At 46.4% G+C, this 21207-nt stretch overlaps 1 protein-coding gene across 9 annotated transcripts in view; it reads left to right on the top strand.

Moving 5' to 3' along the window:
- The window catches only part of LOC135251745 (microtubule-associated protein 2-like), a 77231-nt gene extending 56383 nt beyond the window's left edge, over window positions 1-20848 (top strand). For 6 of the 9 annotated variants that reach the window (XM_064329477.1, XM_064329475.1, XM_064329474.1 and 3 more), the window contains 12 exons: window positions 157-417; window positions 2105-5242; window positions 5736-5933; window positions 7452-7586; window positions 8894-8976; window positions 9928-10072; window positions 10281-10337; window positions 10669-10988; window positions 15839-15931; window positions 17282-17363; window positions 18236-18348; window positions 18824-20848. In XM_064329477.1, coding sequence (XP_064185547.1) covers window positions 157-417; window positions 2105-5242; window positions 5736-5933; window positions 7452-7586; window positions 8894-8976; window positions 9928-10072; window positions 10281-10337; window positions 10669-10988; window positions 15839-15931; window positions 17282-17363; window positions 18236-18348; window positions 18824-19042 — 4844 coding nt within the window. In that variant the 3' untranslated portion in view covers window positions 19043-20848. Of the gene's footprint in view, window positions 1-156; window positions 418-2104; window positions 5243-5735; window positions 5934-7451; window positions 7587-8893; window positions 8977-9927; window positions 10073-10280; window positions 10338-10668; window positions 10989-15838; window positions 15932-17281; window positions 17364-18235; window positions 18353-18823 lie in introns of all 9 variants that reach the window. The other 3 variants (XM_064329480.1, XM_064329479.1, XM_064329482.1) reach the window with 3 other exon arrangements.
- The last annotated feature ends 359 nt before the right edge of the window (window positions 20849-21207 follow it).

The raw sequence follows: 21207 nt of genomic DNA on the forward strand, positions 1-21207 counted from the left end.
TGGCCGTTGGCAAACACAGTGCAGACCACTGAAGTTCCTATGGCAGAAACTGCTGGCAGAACTGAAAGGACATCGCTGAGTTTTACCCCAGCCTGTGTTGTCCGTCCGTCTGTCCGTCCGTAGTCTTTATGTTTCCGCCTCTTCCCCTTTCCAAAGAGGAACAGTCCATAGAGGCTCTCACAGAAGCTGAGGAGGAAGAGGAGACTGCAGACGCAGACGCTGCTCCTGAGGAGCGAGAGCAGCAGGGGAGTGGGGAGGAACCTGAGCAGGGCCCCGAGGCGGAGCCCGTAGAGCAGGCAGAGAGCTTAGGCGAGGCCCAGGCTCGGCCCTGTCCGCAGGCCGAGACGGCTAGCGCGCCCGCAGAAGCCCTCGAAGGGAGGGGCAATGAGGCAGGGTTGGAGAAGTGTCCCGAGGAAGGTGTGTTCTGCCCCACTCCTCTCGATATGCATGCCGTCTGTCTGTCATTACTGGACTTCGAGCGTCGACAGCTGCGGGTGCGAACTAAGGTGACCCGGAAACAGGTCCACCGCTCTTTTGCGCACGTGCGAATTTGATTCGCTTGCTCTCGTCTGCCGCCGTAACCCGCTGACCCTCCTAGAGGGAAAGCATTGCTTTCGCACAGTAGGTCGGCAGGCCACGCCAGCGGACGGGAGCATGAGTGCGAGAGAAGGGGGCGCAGATTCGTTTACGGTCACCGTTGCCGTACCCACAACCGTCGACGCTTGAAGTCCCGATTATAGAGCCTCTGGGAGGGGGGAGGAATGGCACAAGGCTTCTCGCTTTTTGGCTAACGCTGCCAGGCAACGCAGGCTATACGTCCGCCCTGCTTCTCCACGCGAGCTCAAGCTATGACGTCCTGTGTGGAAGAGCCGAGGGGTTTTTTATTGCCTTTTTGTTGTTGCTATGCTATCCTGTTCGTTGCCATGTTTGTTTGTTTGTTTCAGGAACTGTAAGTTTGTCGGTCACGACGTTCATGCGCCGATGCTTCCGCTGCCGAACCCTGTTGTGCTTTCTGCATCGATGCGATGTCTTAACGCTGCCTTCCAGAACCAATCCGTCTCATTGGTTTTAACCCATTGCTTACTGTCCCTTTGCCGGCTACATTGCTGATATAAATCAATGATTTATCCCGATGCCTTTATCACCTGTCTTTTGTGCACAGGATTCAGTGTAAATCCTCCGAAATTGTGGTATTTTGGCTCAGCTTCTTTTTTTTTTTTTTTTTTTAAACCTATTTCATTTTACTGAGTTTTGTTTTCTTTGTTTGTTTGTTTTTTTATGTCTGTGAAAGAGCCTCATAAGTACTTTTTCGATGTTTTTATTTTTATTTGTGTCTTACATTGCCACCATTCCATCTGTTTGTGTAAAGCACTAATTGGATTTTGATACCTTGTTTGGGTGAGGCTATAATATATTGATTGATTACCTGATTTTTATTTGCTGTTTTTATATTTAATTATTTGTATTGCTTATTTATATAGCTCATAGTCATAACTGTGAAACAAGGATAATATTAGCTAATATGTCCAAATGAAAAACTGCAGAAATTATGTCTATTAATGATATTGATAAGATTGATTTATTGATCATATTGTTGCAAAGAAAATGTAGGATTCAACCTGCTTTTAATGAAATTTTTATTATGAGTTACACAAATACAACATATTTATTATGACAGTCTTGACAAACGGCAGTGACTGTATTGCTAATAGGCTATTTGTAAGGTTATCATAATCCAAAAAAGCAATAAAGGAATTGAGAAGAATAAATTTCCACTCCTGTCACATTCATATTTACTTCTCACAAAGCCATGGACGATTGTTCCATGTACACGTCTGTGTCATTCATTCAGCATCAAGGGCGCTGCATGCTGACCCCCTGAGAGATCCATGCCATTTTCCAAACCATCACTGAGTCAGTGTGTGCGTTCACCTGCTGCCGCCACGCTCGCCCATCAATCCCACGCACTTGCGCTTGAAGATGAGGTGTGTGCACTGGCAGAAAGCTTTGCCCGTCTGTCATGCGCTGCCCTGCGGGAACTGCCGAGCAAAGCAAAAACCGAATGTAACGCAGAGCAACCAGACTACCTCAGGTTTGCTTGCAGCCCCGAAGACGGACGAAGGGAAGCCGGACAGCATGCAGGCTGCCGCTGCCCCCGCCGCCTCGGACTTTGCCGAGAAAGGTTTGGAAGAACCCTCCGCCTCGGTCTGCCCAGCACCGCTCACTTCAGAAAAAGATAAAGAAGATCCCTGCAAACCTGCTCCAGAGAGCCCAGGCAATGGTCAGAAACACCCTAAGGAGGCCACGGAACCATCCTCTAAGCAGCCTGACAAACCATCCCAACAGCCCACTGACCAATGGAAGGGGGAGGAGATGGCTGACACCTCCAAAGTAAGCTCAGACGAAGAGGACAAAATTGCCCCTAAGGTCGCAGCCGAAAAACAGGCCTTTTTGGAGGCACCTATAGGGAGGGACAGTCGGGACAGCCAGGATGAGGAGCAGATGAGAACGGATGCCGAATCTCAGAGTATTAGCAGAGAAAAGGAGAAGGAAGTCAAATCTGATGATGAAATGAACAAGGACAAGGAAATGATAATGGTAGTTGGAGGCAAGGAAACTAAGGACACTAAGGCAGAGGAATTGAGTGAAAGGATGGAAATGACACTGAGTTCAGATTTTAAGGAGATGGAAGCCCGTCAGGGAACCTCTATTGTCAAACCTGCAGAAGTGTTTGAAAAGCTGGAGGCAAAGGGTCATTCTGTCCCGGAGGACACCAAAGGCGAAGTGGAGATCTTTGATCAAGGAAAAGCCATCGGCGAAATGGAGGATTTAAATTTGCACATGGACACCGTTGACCAGTCGCAAGATTTAGACATTGAACAGGACAAATCGGGAATGTCTGCCTACTTTGAGACGTCAGCCCTGAAGGAAGATGATGATAGGGGGCAGGAGGAAGGATATTATCAGCTTAGCGATGCCAGAGAGAAGATTTCTGTACCAGTCGCAGCTCCTTCACACCCCGAAATGGGGTACACCACACTGGCACAACCACCATCCCCAGAATGGGATGCAAGGATGAGCCCTTTGGAAGAGCACCGGTCCATCCCAGTCACTGAAACGAAGGATGACAGTAAGCTGTCACCTGGAAAGTTGTCACGGGAACAGAGGAGTTACTCCCTGAACATCTCCATTGCACCCTTGGATCAAAGTGGTGGGCAGGGGCGGCCAAAGATTTTTTCCCCGTTGGCCACCGATATTATGTCCCATACTAGTGGAAGTCTGGACGAGTCTGCAGAATACCTTCCAGTGACCACCCCATCTGTGGAAAAGAGGCTAAATTTCCCCCCCATGATTCTCGAAACCGCTCCTTCAGTTGCTACTCCCCCATCGTCACCACCAGACGTTCCAACCAGTCCAAAGACAAGCCCTCAGTCTGAGTCGCCTGTGTTGCCTTTCCCAATGAAGTTCAACAACAGAAATGGTACCGTGATGGCCCCTGACCTGCCAGAGATGTTGGACCTAGCTGGTGTCAGACCAAGGCTGACGTCTGACAGCAGCGATCCTGAGATGATGAGGAGGAAGTCTGTCCCGGCTAATGTCCTAATGAGTGATTCTTTAGCTAACCTAGTGCTAGGAGATAAAAGCCAAAAGGCGGCAAGAAGTGAGAGCCAGTTAGAAGAGCTGGGCTACTGTGTTTTTAATGAGTACTCTGGCCCCATGCCCTCCCCTGCTGATGTGCACAGTCCCCTGGACTCTCCTCCCCAAATCTTCCCCACAATGATGTCAGAGAAGGATAAAGCTATAAAGGAGCCAATGGCAACAGAAGGGGAAATTAAAGAAGCGCAAGACCAAAAAGACGATGAAGAAGAAAAAGAAGCTCAAGAAAAGACAGAAGAAGAAACTGAGATTCCCAAAGAGAAGGAGGCAGAGGAGGATAAACTTGAATATGTGTCTGGAGAGAAAACTGTATTGTTAGACGTACTTGCTGCGGAAGATGGCAAATCTAAACCAATGATCAAACCTACTGAACCACTTGAGGAAAAGCCAAAGGATTTCAGTCTGAAGACTGGTCTGGTTAGCGATATCAAAGACCAAATCATTCCTGAGGTGGAGGAGCAAGATCTGTCAAGAGAGGCCTCTCCTGTGCCACCAGATAGGATTGGGACAGAGGCTGTGGAAAAGCAGCCCGATAGACCGGTGACACCAACTGTCACAATCACCCTCGATGAAACGAAGCCCGAACTAGACAGAGATGCAAAACTAGTGACAGAGGCTGAAATAGCTGACGCTGAAATCAAAATTCGTAAGTTGGAGATGGAGAGCAGGCCTTTGAGCGTGGAGGAGGAGCGTGAGCTCCAGGAGCTGAGAGAAAAAGTGAAGGATAAGCCGGACTTAGTACACCAGGAGGCCTATGAAGAGGTGGATGCTGAGGATGTCTACCAGCTTACCGGTGTAGCAAAAGACAGAATTGCACGACCCATAAAACCATCACCAACATCATCAGTAGAGAGTGCTACAGAGGAGGAGAAAGTGGATATTCATGAACAAGAGAAGGTTCAGCAGCCTGAGAAACAGGTTTCTCTGAAAGCAGAGCCTATGCAGGTGAAGGAAACCCCAGAGGAAAAAGCCCCAGAATCCTCTAAAAAGCCAGAGGAACCTGCTGTAGTCACCTCTACTGTCCAGGAGGAACAGATCGAGCAAGAGGACGAAGATATAGAACTGGCTGAAGAGCCTGAAGAGGTCATGGAGGACGTCCAAGCATTGGTATGTCTAGGAAAGGAGGAGGAGCATGAGATCCCTGAAGAGGAAGAGTTAGTTGAAGGTGCAAAAGCAGCTGCTCAGGAGTCATTGGAGCCCCGAGCCATCATTGAATCAGTGGTGACCGTGGAAGACGACTTCATCACAGTGGTGCAAACCATTGACGAGGGAGAACAACCTGGACACAGCGTCCGTTTCTCTGCCCCACCCGAAGATGACCAGGTACAGCTTCCCCAGGAGGAAGAGGAGGAGGAGGAGGAAGAAGAAGAGGAATCGATTGAAATAGCCCAGGAAGTTGCTCTGGAGGCTCCCAGTCTGGAGGAGGTTTCAGATGTCCCAGAAGCTCCTGAGATGACCACCTCCCCCATGAAGGAGGCAGCATCAGAGGGAGAGCCACATACAGAGACATATGATGACTACAGAGACGAGACAACCATGGACGACTCCATCTTAGACACAGACAGCGCCTGGGCAGACACTCAAGGTGCTATTATTGTTTCACTAAATGTAAAATTACAACTTTGCAGTTTATTCAAAGATATGCGCAGAACCATATACTAAGTAAATTTCATGCAACATAAATTCAGTGGATTTAAAGTTCATATTTACTTTCTTTTTACATTTTAGATTGAAATATTAGCAGTCATACATTTTGTAAATCTACACATGAGATTGAATAAATGTTCAGTGCATGAAAACTATATTACCACATACAAGTGCAGCAGACAGTTTGTCGGATAGCAATTTAAAAAAATATAAAATATCCCAATAATCTGCATTGTCACATTTATAGTCTATATATGGCATATGGCATTTGATCTTTAATTAAGGACAATACTGTATTACCTTTTCACAAGGATACCTAATCGCCTGCTGAGGTCCTTGCAGTCACACATGTGCATTGGGGGTGCCTCTGTGGCCCGACAATGAACGAAAGGCCCCCGAAATGTCCCTTTCTCGCTCCCTGTGCGCTGCAGATGACGACAGGAGCGTTGCGACAGAGAAAATCGAACCCCTCCCCGAAACGCAGAGTCCCGTCAGGGAGCCCCCCGAGGAAAAGCGAACGAGGGGCAAGCCGGCCGGCCGTGCGAAGGCGCGCGTCGGCACCCCCGAGCGCCGGGCCGTCCGGAGGGAGGCCAGCTCCGGCCCCCGGGACGAGAGCAGGAAGAAAAAAGGTTCCCACCACAGACGTGACGCCTGGCAGTTTTTGTGACATCATCGTTTTTGTTTTATTTTTTTAAAATCAATTTTATCATATTATTTTTTTCATATTTCTCTCATAACTTGAACTGAATTGTTCACAAAACCTTAATTTAAAGGTATTGCGTTTACGATATGTATTATATCAAATTATTTCTTTCTTTATTTAATTTTATTCCTTATATTCCTTTATTTTTGATTTGTAACTTTCCCAATGTTTACCACTGGCCAGTGATGAAGGCACCCCCCCGCCCCCCCACCCCTTCCCCATAAGAATAAGTATATAAGTATGTTTAAAAGATGTGTTGCGATAAATACATTACTGAATTATATACTTACTTAATAGTGTCTGACTTCCAAGAAAGTATTTACAAGCAATGAGAGTGAGAGCAATCTCTCAATAGAGCAATATCTTAATCTCAGTATTCTACATTTAGCATTATATGGTGTACTTATGGTAACAGATTGTATTATTTCCATATGGGATATGACAGGTACATCAGAAACATAAAAATTAAGTCTGCATGTATTTCAAGAGTAGAATACATCTAATCCAAACACAAGCCATTTGGTGTATCCACCATATGCAATGTCTTTGCAAGCATACTGCATATACTAGAAAATATATTAATTATTGGTGGTGTAATTTCTCTCTATACATTGAAAACAAATGGTAAAATGTACTCAAAACCATGCCTTGAACTGCATATATGAAATCAGATAACCAATATATTTTGTAGTATATGCCATATATATTTCAACATGCACTATATGACCAAAAGTATCTGGACACCCCTTAGTCTGGAGCTGTTTTTCATGGTTTGGGCTAGGCCCCTTAGTTCTAATGAAGGCAAATCTGACTGCTACAGCATGCAGTCACATTCTAGACAATTCTGTGATTACCCAACAGTTTGGTGAAGGCCCTTTCCTTTTTCAGCATGACAGTGCCCCCGGGCACACTGCAAGGTCCATATAGAAATGGTTTTGTTGAGAACAGTGTGGAAGAACTTGACTGGTGTGCACAGAGCCCTACCTCAACCCCATCCATCAAGTGCCCGACCTCACTAATGCTCTCCTGGCTGAATGGAAGCAAATCCCTGCAGCAATGCTCGGGCATTTATTATACAGCGTTCCCAGAAGAGTGGAGATTGTTATAACAGCAAAGGGTGGATAATCTCCATTTTAATGCCCATGATTTTGGATGAGATGTTGGATGTTGTCAGGTTCCACATACGTTTGGCCATGTAGTGTACCAACACTTTCCATGCGTGTCCGAGAGTATATGATGTTACTTCCTAATTGCAGGGGCAACAGCTTTTAATTGAACATGACTGTTTTTCTTTCCTTATGTTTGTTTTGTAGTGCTGAGCTGAGGGTGGGTGTCTCCATCGCACTGTTCCCTCTCTTTGTGTGCCCTGCCCACCACCGCCCCCCCCCCCCCGCGCCCCCCTTGTTCCTCTGCCGTCCTTGACTGTGTCTCTCCCTTCCGACAGCTGTGATTAAGAAGGCCGATCTTACTAAAAAATCAGACTCTCAGACGCGCTCTCCCTCCCGGAAGAGCGCGTGCAGGCCCGCGGCCAGGCAGCCCAGGCCGGCCCAGCACGTCAGTGCCAAACGGAAGCACACAGGTGACACACCCACCGCTGGGCGAACTGCAATGTGGCTGGCAAACGCGGACGTTGAGTGGCTCGCTGCTGGAGTTATCTTTGCCTTTTTTTTTTTTTTTTTGCGTCATTGGTTTAATTTATTTATTTTTATTTTTTGCTGTTGGTATGTTTTTTTTTTTTTTTTTTAAAGCTTTATAGAAAGCACCCGGCTGTATGTTTTATTTCATTTACTGGCGTGTCTGTAGATGTGCTCCACGGTTGTTCTACGGCTTTGGTCCCTCAGTCCCTGTTCCCGTGTTGTTTTATTTTCCACTTTTTTTTTTGTTGCCCTTTCAAACCGCAGGACTGCAGCACGTACTGCACTGCTGACATGCATCCCTGCTGCTTTTCTCCTTGGTTTTGATTGGCTACTGAGAATCACGCTTTTGTGAGCGGCCTTAGCAGAACATTGGTCGATCTTGAGTCTGCTCTCTCTCTCTCTCTCTCTCTCTCTCTTTCTCTCTCTCTGTCTCTCTCTTTTTCTCTCTCTCTCTCTCTCTCTCACAGACACACATGCTCTTTCTGGTTCTCTCGCTTATTTTTGGGTGGAGGCTGTATGCTGTTCAGACGTGTGTTTTGTGTGAAAGAAAGACTTGCAGAATGGCAGAGTGTCTTTCTGTGCAACATAGGCGCATGAACCACCACAGCCTTTCCTGGAGATTTCAGCGCTTCCCAAGCAAATGGTGGTTTTTGTGCATCATAACAGAGACTTACAGCGATACGCATCACCTTTTAACAGCCTTAATCAGGGCCTTTTTTGTGTGACAATGACATGATGTGCATTTGAGTGGTTGACAGAAACCACTCTGTCAACCATTGCATCACCACCTGTAAATGCGACAGACAATCTCTTGTACGATCTGAAATATTCTTTGATTCTGATTGGGTCCCTACCAAGGAACTGCAGAACAAAGCATATCTCACGCTACAACTGGGTACTATTCCATTGTGTCTTGAAATGGCTGTATTGGCAACTCTAGTTTTAAGCAGTGCACTGTCATGTGTGATCTTGTGTGAGGTCTATTTGAAAGATTATATGCACGCTATATGCAAATGTAAAATGGTTATCTTCTGATTCACATATTCACAGTTGTGTCAGTATACGTGTGTAAGGACTGGATGTTCTCTGCTCATTCTGTTCGTTCCTGCGCAATTTTTTTGTCACCAATCTCTAATAGCCAGGTTTTGACATACCCAGTCTCTCTCTCTCTCTCTCTCTCTCTCTCTGTCTCTCTTTCTTTCTCTCTCTCGCTCTTTCTCTCTCTCCCTCCCTCCCTCTGTTACTTTAGTTCTATCAGTTTCTCCAGCCATGGCGGTGACAGAAGGCCGGCAGCCACTCAGTGTAGCCCATAAGTCCCGGGAAAGGATCGCAGTGAGTGCACATGCGCATGCACACACATGCACATGCAGTACAGATGCACACACATGCACATGCAGTACATATGCACACACATGCACATGCAGTACATATGCACACACATGAACATCCAGTACATATGCACACACATGCACATGCACAGAGTGCACATGCACACGCATGTGTAATGCTTGTGTGATGGTGTGCTTCTGTGTGTATTTATGTGTAATTGTGTGATCCTGTGTGTAATTGTGTTTGCATGTGTAATTGCGTGTTTCTGTGTGTAATTGTGTGTCCGTGGTAATGTGGTTCGTGTGTAATCGCGTTGCGTGCTTGCGGTGTAATGCTTGCGTTAATCGTCATTGCGTTGTTGGGTGTATCATGTGCTGGTGTATCGTTCATTGCGTGTGCTTGTGTTGTGCTGTATCATTCTGTGAATTGTTGTGTCGTTGTGTTCGTTAATCATGCTGCGTGTAACGTTCATGCGTGCGTTGTGTTGTGCGTGTAATCATGTGCTTGTGTGTATGTGTTTTGTGTACGTTGTGTTTCGTAATCATGTGCTGTGTGTGTAATCGCATTGCGTGTGCTTGTGGTTTGTGCGTACATGGCGTGTATTGGTTGTACGTTTGGTTGCTGTGACAGTGCTGGGGTGTAATCGTTCATTGCATGTGCGTTGTGTTGCGTAATCATGTGCTTGGTAATTGTGTTTGGGTACGTTGTGTTGCTGGTATCATGTGCTTGTGTGTGTAATCGTTCATTTGCGTGTGCGTTTGTGGTTTGTGCGTGTAATCATGTGCTTGGTGTGTAATGGGTTGTGTGCGTTGTGTTTGCTGTGTATCATGTGCTTGTGTGTGTATCTTCATTGCGTGGCTTTGTGGTTTGTGCGTGTAATCATGTGCTTGTGTGTGTAATGTGTTTGACGTTTGGTTGGTATCATGGCTGGGTTTACTTGCTTGTGTGTGGCAGGATGGCAGCTCGCGGAGTCCAGAGAAGAGGTCCTCCCTGCCCCGCCCGGCCTCCATCCTGACCCGGCGAACACAGCCGGCAGACCAGGACGAGACCTCCACCTCCATCACCAGCTCCGGATCCACCGCACCCCGCCGCCCCACCTGTAAGACTGAGGCCCCGCCCACTACACGCACGCTGTGATGTCATCACTGTGCTTACTGGAGCAGCGCCTGATACTGCTCTCCCTTCTTACCAATGTTTCCCAACCTGGAAACCATTTCACTAACATAGGAAATGAACTTTATGATATATATGTACAATTATATAATTCCGGCTTTTGCTCCCCCCCACCCCCCTCTGTTCTCTTGTAGCGTTTCGTACGGAGGGCCGAGCGGAGCACAGGACTGGACGAGCCCCCACTATGACAGGTACAGGTAGTCAGTGTGTGTCTCGCTCAGTCATTGCCATTCCTCCTGCTGTACCCATCTTCCCCTGCAGGGGGAGCCAAAGGGAACGCTGAGATTTAGGCCCAGATTCTCTAAAGCAGGGGGGTCCAACCTTCTTCTAAAGGGCCGGTGTGGGTTCAGGTTTTTGTTTTAGTCCAGCACCATGTCATCTGTTTCAATTAATTAACTAATTATGGTCTTCAATCAAGACCTTGATAAGTAAAATCCGGTGTTTTAGTGCTAGTCTTAAACAAAAACCTTCCATCCCAGAAGTTAGTTATGATTTCCCTCCTTTTTTTTACGACCTCCGCAGGGATGGACTCCTCTCGCTCGCGTTCGGCTCGCAGCGGCACCTCCACCCCCCGCACCCCCGGCTCCACCGCCGTCACCCCGGGCACCCCGCCCAGCTACTCCTGCCGCACCCCGGGCACCCCCCGCACGCCGGGCACGCCCAAGTCTCTCAGCCTGCTGCCCCAGGAGAAGAAGGTGGCCATCATCCGCACGCCGCCCAAGTCCCCCGCCACCACGCCCAAGCAGCTGCGCGTGCTCAACCAGCCGCTACCCGACCTCAAGAACGTCAAGTCCAAGATCGGCTCCATCGAAAACATCAAGTACCAGCCCAAGGGTGGTCAGGTAAGGCTGGACACAGCGCCCGGTCACCTGACCCTCCCGGCCAATCGGCTACTCCCCTGCTCTTAGTGCTTCCGCTGCTGCTGCTGCTGCTGCTGCTGCTGCCGCCGCCAACTTGCGTCTGGAGTCACGGTGTCCCCCGTGTGGTCCCCCTCCCTCCCCAAACCCCGCCCGCTTCTCCAGTGGTCCCCAAACCTTATCCAGAAAGGGCCGATTGGGGTGCAGGTGTTTGTTTTGGCCCAGCACCACGACACCTGATTCCACTAATCCACTAATCAAGACCTTGATAAGCAGAATCAGGTGTCAGAATCACCTGCACCCACACCAACCCTTTCGGATAAGACTGGATCCCCCTGCTGTGCTCCATCACTGGTCACAGTGTGTCAGATGGAGTCATGTGTGTGTAATTTGTTGCTCTGTGATCTGGTTTTTATCTCTGTGGGGGGATTAAACCGTTCCTGTCCATTCTTGGTCTGTAGGGAGGTGCCAAAAATGGACACCGTTGCGTTTTTAAATATTCAGAGTGAATCTTGAAAATCGTTAATTTTTCTTTTTGATAAATAGAACGTGTTAAATTTGTGAATTAAGAGAAATCAGAGGACAGAATATTGCGTTGAGTAATGATGTGTGGAAGTGTGCAAGTGATGGGGCTTGCCAACAGGGTGAAATCCTGCATAGGACCCTGCTCAATAAAGCCGAATAAATACCCAAATACCCAATAAATACCCAGCAGTCCAAATGCATTCTTAAACTTCTGAAAAATTCAGGTTGTGCAGCGGACGGGTTTAGGTTTGCCTCTGAGATATAAATGATGAAGATTTGTAACTCATCTGAGCTGAGACAGGTCAGTTAATATCTAGCTGTGTAAGACTATCGTGCATATTACTGATTGCACCACTGATTCCTGGTGACTCGGATGAGGAATGTGCAAGCTAAGAACATAACAACTGAGAAGTTCAGTCGGAGCTCTGAACGAAACAGGTGGTTCAGGTTTGTGCTCAGTGCTTTCCAAGAGCTAATCCTCCCCTAACCTGTGCATATTTTTAGCACTCACAGTAACATCTGTAATGTTGCAAGATTTGTCTGGTTGTGGCGGCCAGAAGTATATTTTGTCTGGCAGGCACGTGTAGCTCTCTTCCTCTTCCAGGAGAAATGGAAGTATTTCCCCACCTGGAAGCTTTGGAAAATTTGGGAAAACTTGGTGAAAAACATTTCACTTATTTTTCCAAATTATTACAATTTGAAAGTAAGTTTTCCTCTGTCTATATGTATCTCTCTCTCTCTCTTTCTCTTTTGCACCACTAATATAAAATCTCAGCCACAACCCTGAGCAGATTAGCCTTTTAAGGTATAAAATCACAAATAAGTGATTAGAATGTTTCTAACTGAACATTCTAAGGCTGATGTCACAATCACTACTGGTAACTGAAAGCAGTGGATTTCTAGAACACTGACTTAGAATTCTAAAACAAAAAAAAACAAAAGAAAATTCCAATAAATCTACTCTTCAAAGGGCTCATCGTAGCCCAGACAATCCGCAGGCTGTAGCCAGCCGCTTGGCGGTGCCCAATGAGCATGCTCATGCCCCCGCGTGGATTTGACAGAGATCCAGAGGGGGTTGTGCTGCAGGGAAATTGCCCTTCATTGACTTTCGGCCTCGTGGGGATGGTGAGAGAGGACGCGTGTTGACTGTGGAGGGTGTCACGGACGAGCACGCACCCTTCCTGTCACAGCAGGAGAGAGGCCTCGCGGTGGGCGTGCGTGGGAAGTGAACAGAGCTCTGACACAGTCTGTTTTAGTCTGTTTGGGTTCACAGCCAGCCTGTGGGGTTCCCTGGGAGTGCCCCTTCCCCGTCCCCCCTTCCCCGTCCACCCCATCCATGGCAGAACGAGGAGCCTAATATGTGGACTCTTCTGTGCAAATTACTGCAGTCGTCTCTTTGGCGGAACTGGAAACGACAGCGCTCAGGGGTCACTGTCCGGGCACGCGGCAAGTGGGGGAGTGGCAGGGGGGACTGCCTGCTGACGCAGTGCTGAGGGCCAGTGGGCCGAGGTGTCTTTACTGTAACGAGTCAGAAACATGACACGTTGTGCCCTTCGCTGGAGAGACTTTGTGCATGTGTGTGTGTGTGTGTGTGTGTGTATGTGCATGTGTGTGTGTGTGTGTATGTTCATGTGTGTGTGTGTGTGTGTGTGCATGTGTGTGTGTGTGTGTGTGTGTGTGTTTGTATGTGTCCGTGTGTGTGTGTGTGTATGTCATGTGTGTGTGTGTTGTATGTGTGTGTGTCTGTGTGCGTGTGTGTGTGTGTGTGTGTGTGCGTGATACGTGTGTGTGGTGTTTGTAGTGTGTGTGTTTTGTGTGTTGGTGTGTGTGTGTGTGTGTGTGGTGTATGTGTGTGGTGTGTTGTTGTGTGTGTCTGTGTGCTGTGTGTGTGGTGTGTGTGATGATGCGTGTGTGGTCATACTGTGTGTGTGGGTGTTTGAGTGGTTGCTGTGTTGAGCTGTGTGTGGTGTGGTGATGTGTATTCTGTGTGTCGTGTGTGTGTGCCTCGTGGTGCGCTTGTGCTGTGTGTGTGTCTGTGATGTGTGCGTGTGTGTGTGTGTATGTGATGTGTGTGCTGTGTTGTGTGTGTGTGATGTGTCTGTGTGTTGTGTGTGTCGTGTGCGGTGTGTGTGTGTGTGTGTGTGTCTGTGTATGTGGTGTGTGTTGTGTGTGTGTGTGTGTGTATGAGTGTGTGTGTGTGTCTGTGTAGTGTGTGTTGTGTGTGTGTGGTGTTGTGTGTTTGTTGTGATGTGTCTGTGTGTGGTAGTGTGTCGTGTGTGTGCTTACTGTTGCTGTGTGATCGTGCTTGCGGTTGACTTGGTTGACAGCAGAATCCAGGTCAGACGCCTGCTGATGGATCTGCCCGCCACTCACGTCCCTCCCTCCCTCCCTCCCTCCCTCTTCTGCACCACAGCCGTGATTATTAACCCATTAAGCTATTTATTCCCCATTGCCAATGGCCATCATGGGGATTTGATGGCCTCTGACAGGGGGACACGGGAATGAGATTCCAGGGCAGTAGGGAATGGGGGTGTTTATAATATTCAGGACTAACACTCCCAGTCCTCCGCACTTTTCCGCGAAGCCCGTTATGTGACTTTTGCGAATATTTACAACGTTTTGCACACGGTAATCGTAAAATGGCTTTGTGACTCTACCCAGGTATCTGACAGGTTTTACGCTGCACCGCTTGAGGGTAATTTTTTAGATCTTCTAAATCCAACTAACTGCACTACTGGCATCCAGCATTTTTTGTCAATGAGAGAGAGAAGTGGGGCGACATAGCTCAGGAGGTAAGAGCGGTTGTCTGCCAGTCGGAGGGTTGCCGGTTAGATCCCCGCCCTGGGCGTGTCGTAGTGTCCCTGAGCAAGACACCTAACCCCTAACTGCTCTGGTGAGTGCGAGGCATCAATTGTAAAGCGCTTTGGATAAAAGCGCTATATAAATGCAGTCCATTTACCATTTAGTTTGGTAGACTACCATTCCTCGAGAGGGATCATGAAGTGCCGTGGCCTCTATATTATATTTCCATTTTGGACGATAATCCCAGTTACATTTCGGTACGTGTGATTCATGTGTATTGTAGCATAAACAAAATGCAAAATGAAAGAAATTAGATTTACTAAAAATATGTATTAGTGTGAGGAATCCACATGACTCATATTTAGTATTGACATACTCATAATAGTATCAGTAGTCATCACAGGAAATTATAAATAATAATAGAAGGCTAATTTTTGCACAGCAGCCTCTGTGGTTTATATTGATCAGGGCTGTTCTGTATTTCCCGTTCCTGAAACTAAACCTGATTCTCAGTGTGTCTCTTCCTTGTCTTTTCTATAAAGCCTCTCTTTGATCAGTGCTGTATGTTTTTGCTGAGACAGCACTCTGTTTCAGTTTTTTTTTTTTTTTTTTTGGTCTTAGTGTTTGCTCATCCCTCATCTCTTCTGTGATTGGCTTTGGCCAGCCGATGGGTGAGGAAATTATTTCCCTCCGGTTTTCTGTGGAGCCACTGAGGAAGGCTTTGAATTGACAGCCTTGATTTCAGGAGATTCTTTGGTCCAACAAGAAAGGACCCCTCTTTTATCACTGAAGTCTTTTTATTAAGCATTTTATTAATAAGATTAAAGATTAAGACTAAACCTAGTAGATGTCTCATAGGTGTTACTTCGTTTTCAGTTGGCTGAGTGGTTACTGGAATTTGAAGGCAATGGTGTTTTAGAACACTGACTTACATTTATGGAAAAAAAAACAGTCCAAAAAAAGCCTAGTCCTCAAAGGGTTAAAATCTGAGTGAGACTCATGTGCTGCCCAGCTAAAGCTGGGTCTTCATTGCTAGGTTTATTGACACCTTCTGTTACCCCTGAGATTATAATGGCATCGTTCCGTTCTTCTCTCTCGTTTTCTTAGATCATCTCTGCTGAGCCCTAAAATATGTGCAGAGGTTTTTTTTTTTTTTTTTTTTTAAATGTGAGGTCACAGTGTTCCTGCTTCTTAGTTTTCCCAGCTGAAACTCTCTCTGCATCCTAGCAAATCAGCAGCAGATGTTAATGTACACTTTAGACATTTAGCATGCTGCAGCTTCTGCGCAAAAGGGTATAAGACTAGAAAAAACTGACAGAGCAAATGAAGATAACAGAAATGTAACACTGAAGCACTCTATAATTCTGCAAAACCATGACTGTGTAATATTCCAAAAATAGCCGTGGGTTTGGTGCCAGTCCAGCGCTGCTGGGTCCTGCGAGACACCCGCCAGCAGCGGATAAGACTGTTGTGGAGAGCATTCGCATAAAGTGCCCTGTCATCCCCAGGTTGTAATCCCCAGTGTAAAACTGGACTTTAGCCACGTTCAGTCTAGATGTGGCTCCATGGACAAAACGCATTACGCTGCAGCTGGTGGAAACGTGAGTGCCCCCGAACCTCGCACCTGTACCTGTACCTGTACCTGTGGTCTCCTTTCACTCACACTCACTAATCCCCGGAGAGAGATGGTGCACGGGGAGGCGTCGTCCAATCAGTGCACTGACCTCGTCCGGGAATCCATTGAAGTTTTTCTGGGGGCTGTGTTTTGTTTTTTTGGGGAAAAAAAGGGGCGCTGCCAACGGGCTGTTTGCCCTTATAGTCTAAAAGACATGCACCCTTAATTATTAAATGGCTGATTTAAGGAAGGGGAAGCCAGCCAGCTCCTTTTTTTTTTTTTTACCAACATGAAACACAGCTCCTCCATTCTGAAGCTGACAACCTCTTCCTGCATGGGCTTGTTCATGAGGCTCTGTTTAATGTATAGAGGTATATTGCCCTTGAAAGTCAGAGTAGTACCACGTAAGTAGAGCCCCTCTTCTACTACTAAACAGGTTAAATGTCCAAGAGGGAAACCAATAGGCATGCAAACCCTAGTCACTTGATCAGTGATTGATGATTTGTCTTCCTGTAGTTTTTTTTCATTTTTATCGTTCATCTCTGTGTTCATGCTTTATCACTGCTTGCTTTGCCACCTGTCCGTGCAGCTTAACCGTTCCTCTTCTGTGGTTTTTTTACTGTTGTCCTGACTTGAATTGTTGCATGACTGCCCATCATCAGACCATAAATAAGTCTCACTCCATGCTTTCACTTGACTCTTCTTTCTTTGAAATAACATGCCTTTTAAACATTTTTTTCTCTGTGTATAGCTTGTGTGGAGTTTAAATGAAATGACTCCCAAAACTGTAACTGAAGGCTATGGGTCAGTTTGGGTTTTCTACAGATAGTGGAGAGTGTGGCCTCCCTAACCATGCACTGTTAATGTTTTTTAAGGATTTCTGTTCAAGTTTTCACTGTAGCTGTCAGTAGTGAACATTGCTTTTTGTCAGGAAACCCATAATTCTGTTCTTTTATTAGTGTGAAAATGTCTGCGATTCGTTGCCATGTGGCAATGGCTGTGAAACAGTCATTTTCCTTTGGAATGACAGTGAAAATATCACGTGCTAGCAAAAGAGAACTGTAACGTGTCGCTACTGGTACTGCAATGACATTGAAACTATCAAGGACATGGCATATCACGAAATGTGGTTACCTTAGGATATCTTATGCTAACAGGCTAGCCGTGATATTTGGTAAGCTGGCAGTATGACATGGTGTAAGTCTCATAATCACAGACAATAAAGCTGCTAAAAACTAATTCACTGTCCATGGGTTTTCCCCCCCCCCCAACTAGGCTGTGCTATTAAGCGTGTGCCACAGTAGAACCAGGAATGACTACTGCATGTTGTTCACAGGTGCAAATTCAGACCAAGAAGATAGATTTGAGTCACGTGACCTCCAAGTGTGGATCACTGGACAACATCCATCACCGGCCAGGTAGACTTTAACAACTTCCAGTCCAGTCCAGTCCAGTCCAGACCAGTCCAGTCCAGTTCAGTCCAGTCCAGTCCAGTCCAGTCCAGTCCAGTCCAGTCCAGTCCAGACCAGTACAGTTTCTGGGGAATTTTAGATTGATCAGCATCCTATGGGACATCCCATAGCACAGTAGTAACCAACCTTGTTCCTGGAGATCTACCATCCTGTAGATATTCACTCTTACCCGACCCAGGCACACCTCATTCAGCAGCTAGAGATCTTTTTGAGCTGCTAATAAGTAGTCGGTCAGAGTCAGGTGTGCCAAATTAGGGTTGAAATGAAATTCTACAGGATGAAAGGTCCCAAGGAACAGGGTTGGTTATCACTGCCATAGCACATATTAACGAAGAGGGCCTGAATGCTGAGGCAGTAAGCATGAATGAGCCCAACACTGAGAGGAAAAAATTCCCTGTATGCAACAGCGACCTCTTCCTGCTATGAGAATTTATGATTGTTGAGTCGTAGCGAGATCACAGTGCCACTGTTGGCTCGCACTGCCATCTACTGGCCATCTTCTCATACTGCATTCATTCTGCTTGGGCGAGCATGTAAGGCAGTTAATGGGAGTGAAATAGACTGAAGCATTGCTTTATTATTGACAGGTTGGTGAGATTGGCACAATTTTTGAACTGAATATATTCAGAAATTGAAACTTGGTATGGGTATGATACAGACTGTGGTCATTCCCTGTTGAATTTTTTCTCCCTCTGCCTCTGTATGAATGGAAAGGGAGGGATAAGGGGCGAAGGAGAGAATCTTTTACCACAGGCCAGACAGATCTCTCTCTCTCTCTCTCTCTCTCACTCTCTCTCTTTCACTCGGTCTCCCTTCAGGCGGTGGTCGCGTACGTATCGAGAGCGTGAAATTAGACTTCAAAGACAAGGCCCACGCTAAAGTGGGCTCCCTGGAGAATGCTCACCACATGCCGGGGGGAGGAAACATAATGGTGGGTGAGCATACTTCTGTTACCTCAAATATCGCAGCTACTGCCTTCATAGCATAGCCTTAAGCATAGATGTGTTTCTTAAACTGCGGGTCGGGACCCAAAGTGAGTCATGGGAGTTTATAAGGTGGGTCCCGGAATGAGTCTGTAGTCCACTAGGCTATACTAGTAGGTGTATTTGACGGGTCTCTTTTCAAAGTTGGGTCCTGATATAAAAAAAAAGCAAAAAATGTTTAAGAACCAGTAGCTTAATGAAAAGAATAGAATTTATTGTAGTTCATAATAATAATGGTCCCTAAACAGAGCCTTGTGGGACACCAGGTGAGATATACTTCAAGGTTCAAGCAGAAGAATACCCATAGCTCAGTGTGCTGCCTTAAAATGAGGACAGAAAAGGCAAAAAAAAAAAGGCCTGCCTTATAGAGAAGCACTTCACCTGGTCTTTAAACAATCTCCCCACCCTCCCTTATTCTGTTAGATCGAGAGCCACAAGCTGAGTTTCCGAGACGTGGCGAAGGCACGCGTGGACCACGGAGCCGAGATCGTCGTGACCCAGTCACCTAGGCTGTCCGGCGGCACCTCTCCCCATCGTCATAGCAACATGTCCTCCTCGGGCAGTATCAACCTGCTGGAGTCTCCACAGCTGGCTACCCTGGCTGAGGATGTCACTGCTGCGCTGGCTAAGCAGGGCTTATGAGCGGCCCACCCCCCCCACACACCCCCCACCTCCCCCCCCCCCAATATCCAGCCCTCTCCCACTAAACGCCCCCCCCCCCCAACCCCACCTCTCCATGGCACAGCAGTGGGTGGGACACCACTGATATCACGGTTTTGGGGAGGGGAGGTCCTGCACCACTCATCCATTTAAAAAAAACAAAAAACAAAAAAAAAACAGATTTCCTCTTGGGACTATAGTGACTGTATCTAGGAATGAAGCTTTCATTTTTGAATTAATGTTTCTGTTCACACCAAAATGTGGTGTTTTTTTTTTTTTGTTTGTTTTGATTTTTCTATGGTGTAGATAGACAGTGCTGCCCAGCACTGATCTGGGATCAGTTTTGGTTATTTGCACAATATGGTTGCGATTAGAATGAAGGGTTGGGTCGGCAGGTCCTGGATCAGTGCCTGGGGACCCTATCTACCCACAGCATTTTCTATGATAACTAGGACGAGACATTCCTTGCAGAACATCTCCTTGTTCTCTGTCAGTGCATGGACAGCAGACACAAACATGCTAGATCAACACGCAACATATATTTAAACAATATATAAAGAAATATACACCAGGCTATTCGTCAGAGACATCATTTCAGTCAGATTTTAAGGACGACTGACACGTACCTTTAATATCGCAAGACCAGATTATGGTATGATGAGCATGTTAAAAAAAAAAAGGTCATTTTCTATTTAAAAAAAAAAAAAAAACAACAACAAAAACATTTTAGTAAGTTATTACCTCAATCAGAGGACGAAACTAATACTTTGTGTTTTGTAGATATTAGTAATTATGTTAAAGTTTGGCGAGTTTCAGTGGCTGCTCTGACACTGCCCACGGAGCCCCCATTTCAGCCCTGCCTCCCTGAAACGCTAGACAGTTGGTGTTACTGCGGATATATTTTAAATGAAACCAGCGGGAGTTTTTTTCCAGCTTGATTCGAGCTGGTTGTGCTCTCTCTCACTACTTAAAGTTACCGGTGTGACTTCCAGAGCAGCTGCAAGCACCGAATGCCTGAACGCGCAAACTCGGTCAGGAAAGGGCGGGAAAAACTCCTGGACCGTGGTGAGCTCAGTAATAGCGCTATAGCTACACAAAGCAATAGGTCATCCTCTTTCGCTGATGCAGACGAGCCCGAACTGCATAAGGAGTAGAGGGACATCAAGTGACACTAAAGTCACTGAAATTAAAGAGTTCACTCTCCCATGTTGGCCTTGTCAGAAGCCATAGCTCCTGACAACTTACACATTTACACCCAAGATGGCTGACAGTGGACATTTGGAGTTGAGGGCTTACAGTGATTTCAGAAACAATGATACTAGAAATCTTATTTAAAACTAGTTGAGACTTGGGAGCAGCTTTTCTTTGGGCACTGAAATCATGAAATTCTAGACTCGACTCGACTTATTTATTCGCATTACACTTGTTAGGCTACGTTGGTTTTGTGTGTGCATTTTAAGGGATAAAAAGTCAGGAAAAAATATATTTAAAAATTGCAAAATCGCAGAGAAAAAAAGTTAAATCACACTGACTTATGTTTGATGATGTTTCAGTGCCCTTTATATATGTCCCCTTTTGTGCCAACCCTTCCAGGAATTCCCCAGTGTCTTTGGCTTCTGTGTTTTTTCTGCACTCTCCACACGTGTAAATGTGTATAACAGGTCATGTTGATGTGCAACAGTTTTCCCACCCTGTAGAACTAATAACACTAATAACATATGCTCTTACTCAATAATGACTGTAATAAAAAAAATCATTAGCATGAAGTGCTTTCTGAAGCATCCCAAAGCAGTGATCAAGTTTTTTTTTCCCCTTTTTCTTTCTTTTTTTTTGCAGATGTGATTGGGATCCAATGGCTTGAGTCATAGTGGGTGTGAGAGTGCTTAGTTACTGTAACCAAGGGGAGGGCACAGAGCAGACGGGAGGCCTGGCCTTGGGCCTGTGCTTTGCTGAAGTCGAGCATGTGCGCTGGGAACATCCTACGTCAATCGTCTTTCACAGGATTCGCCACATGCTGTTAATACAAAGCCTATTGAAGGAAAATGCCCACACGAGCTCCTATGCTATGGCCACAGTGCGGCGTGAAAAAACTTCTTTGAGCTTAAAATACATAATGGTATCAGACACATTATGCACATTAGATACCC

Source organism: Anguilla rostrata, chromosome 3 (assembly GCF_018555375.3).
Source record: "Anguilla rostrata isolate EN2019 chromosome 3, ASM1855537v3, whole genome shotgun sequence".
Classification (NCBI taxonomy): Eukaryota; Metazoa; Chordata; class Actinopteri; order Anguilliformes; family Anguillidae; genus Anguilla; species Anguilla rostrata.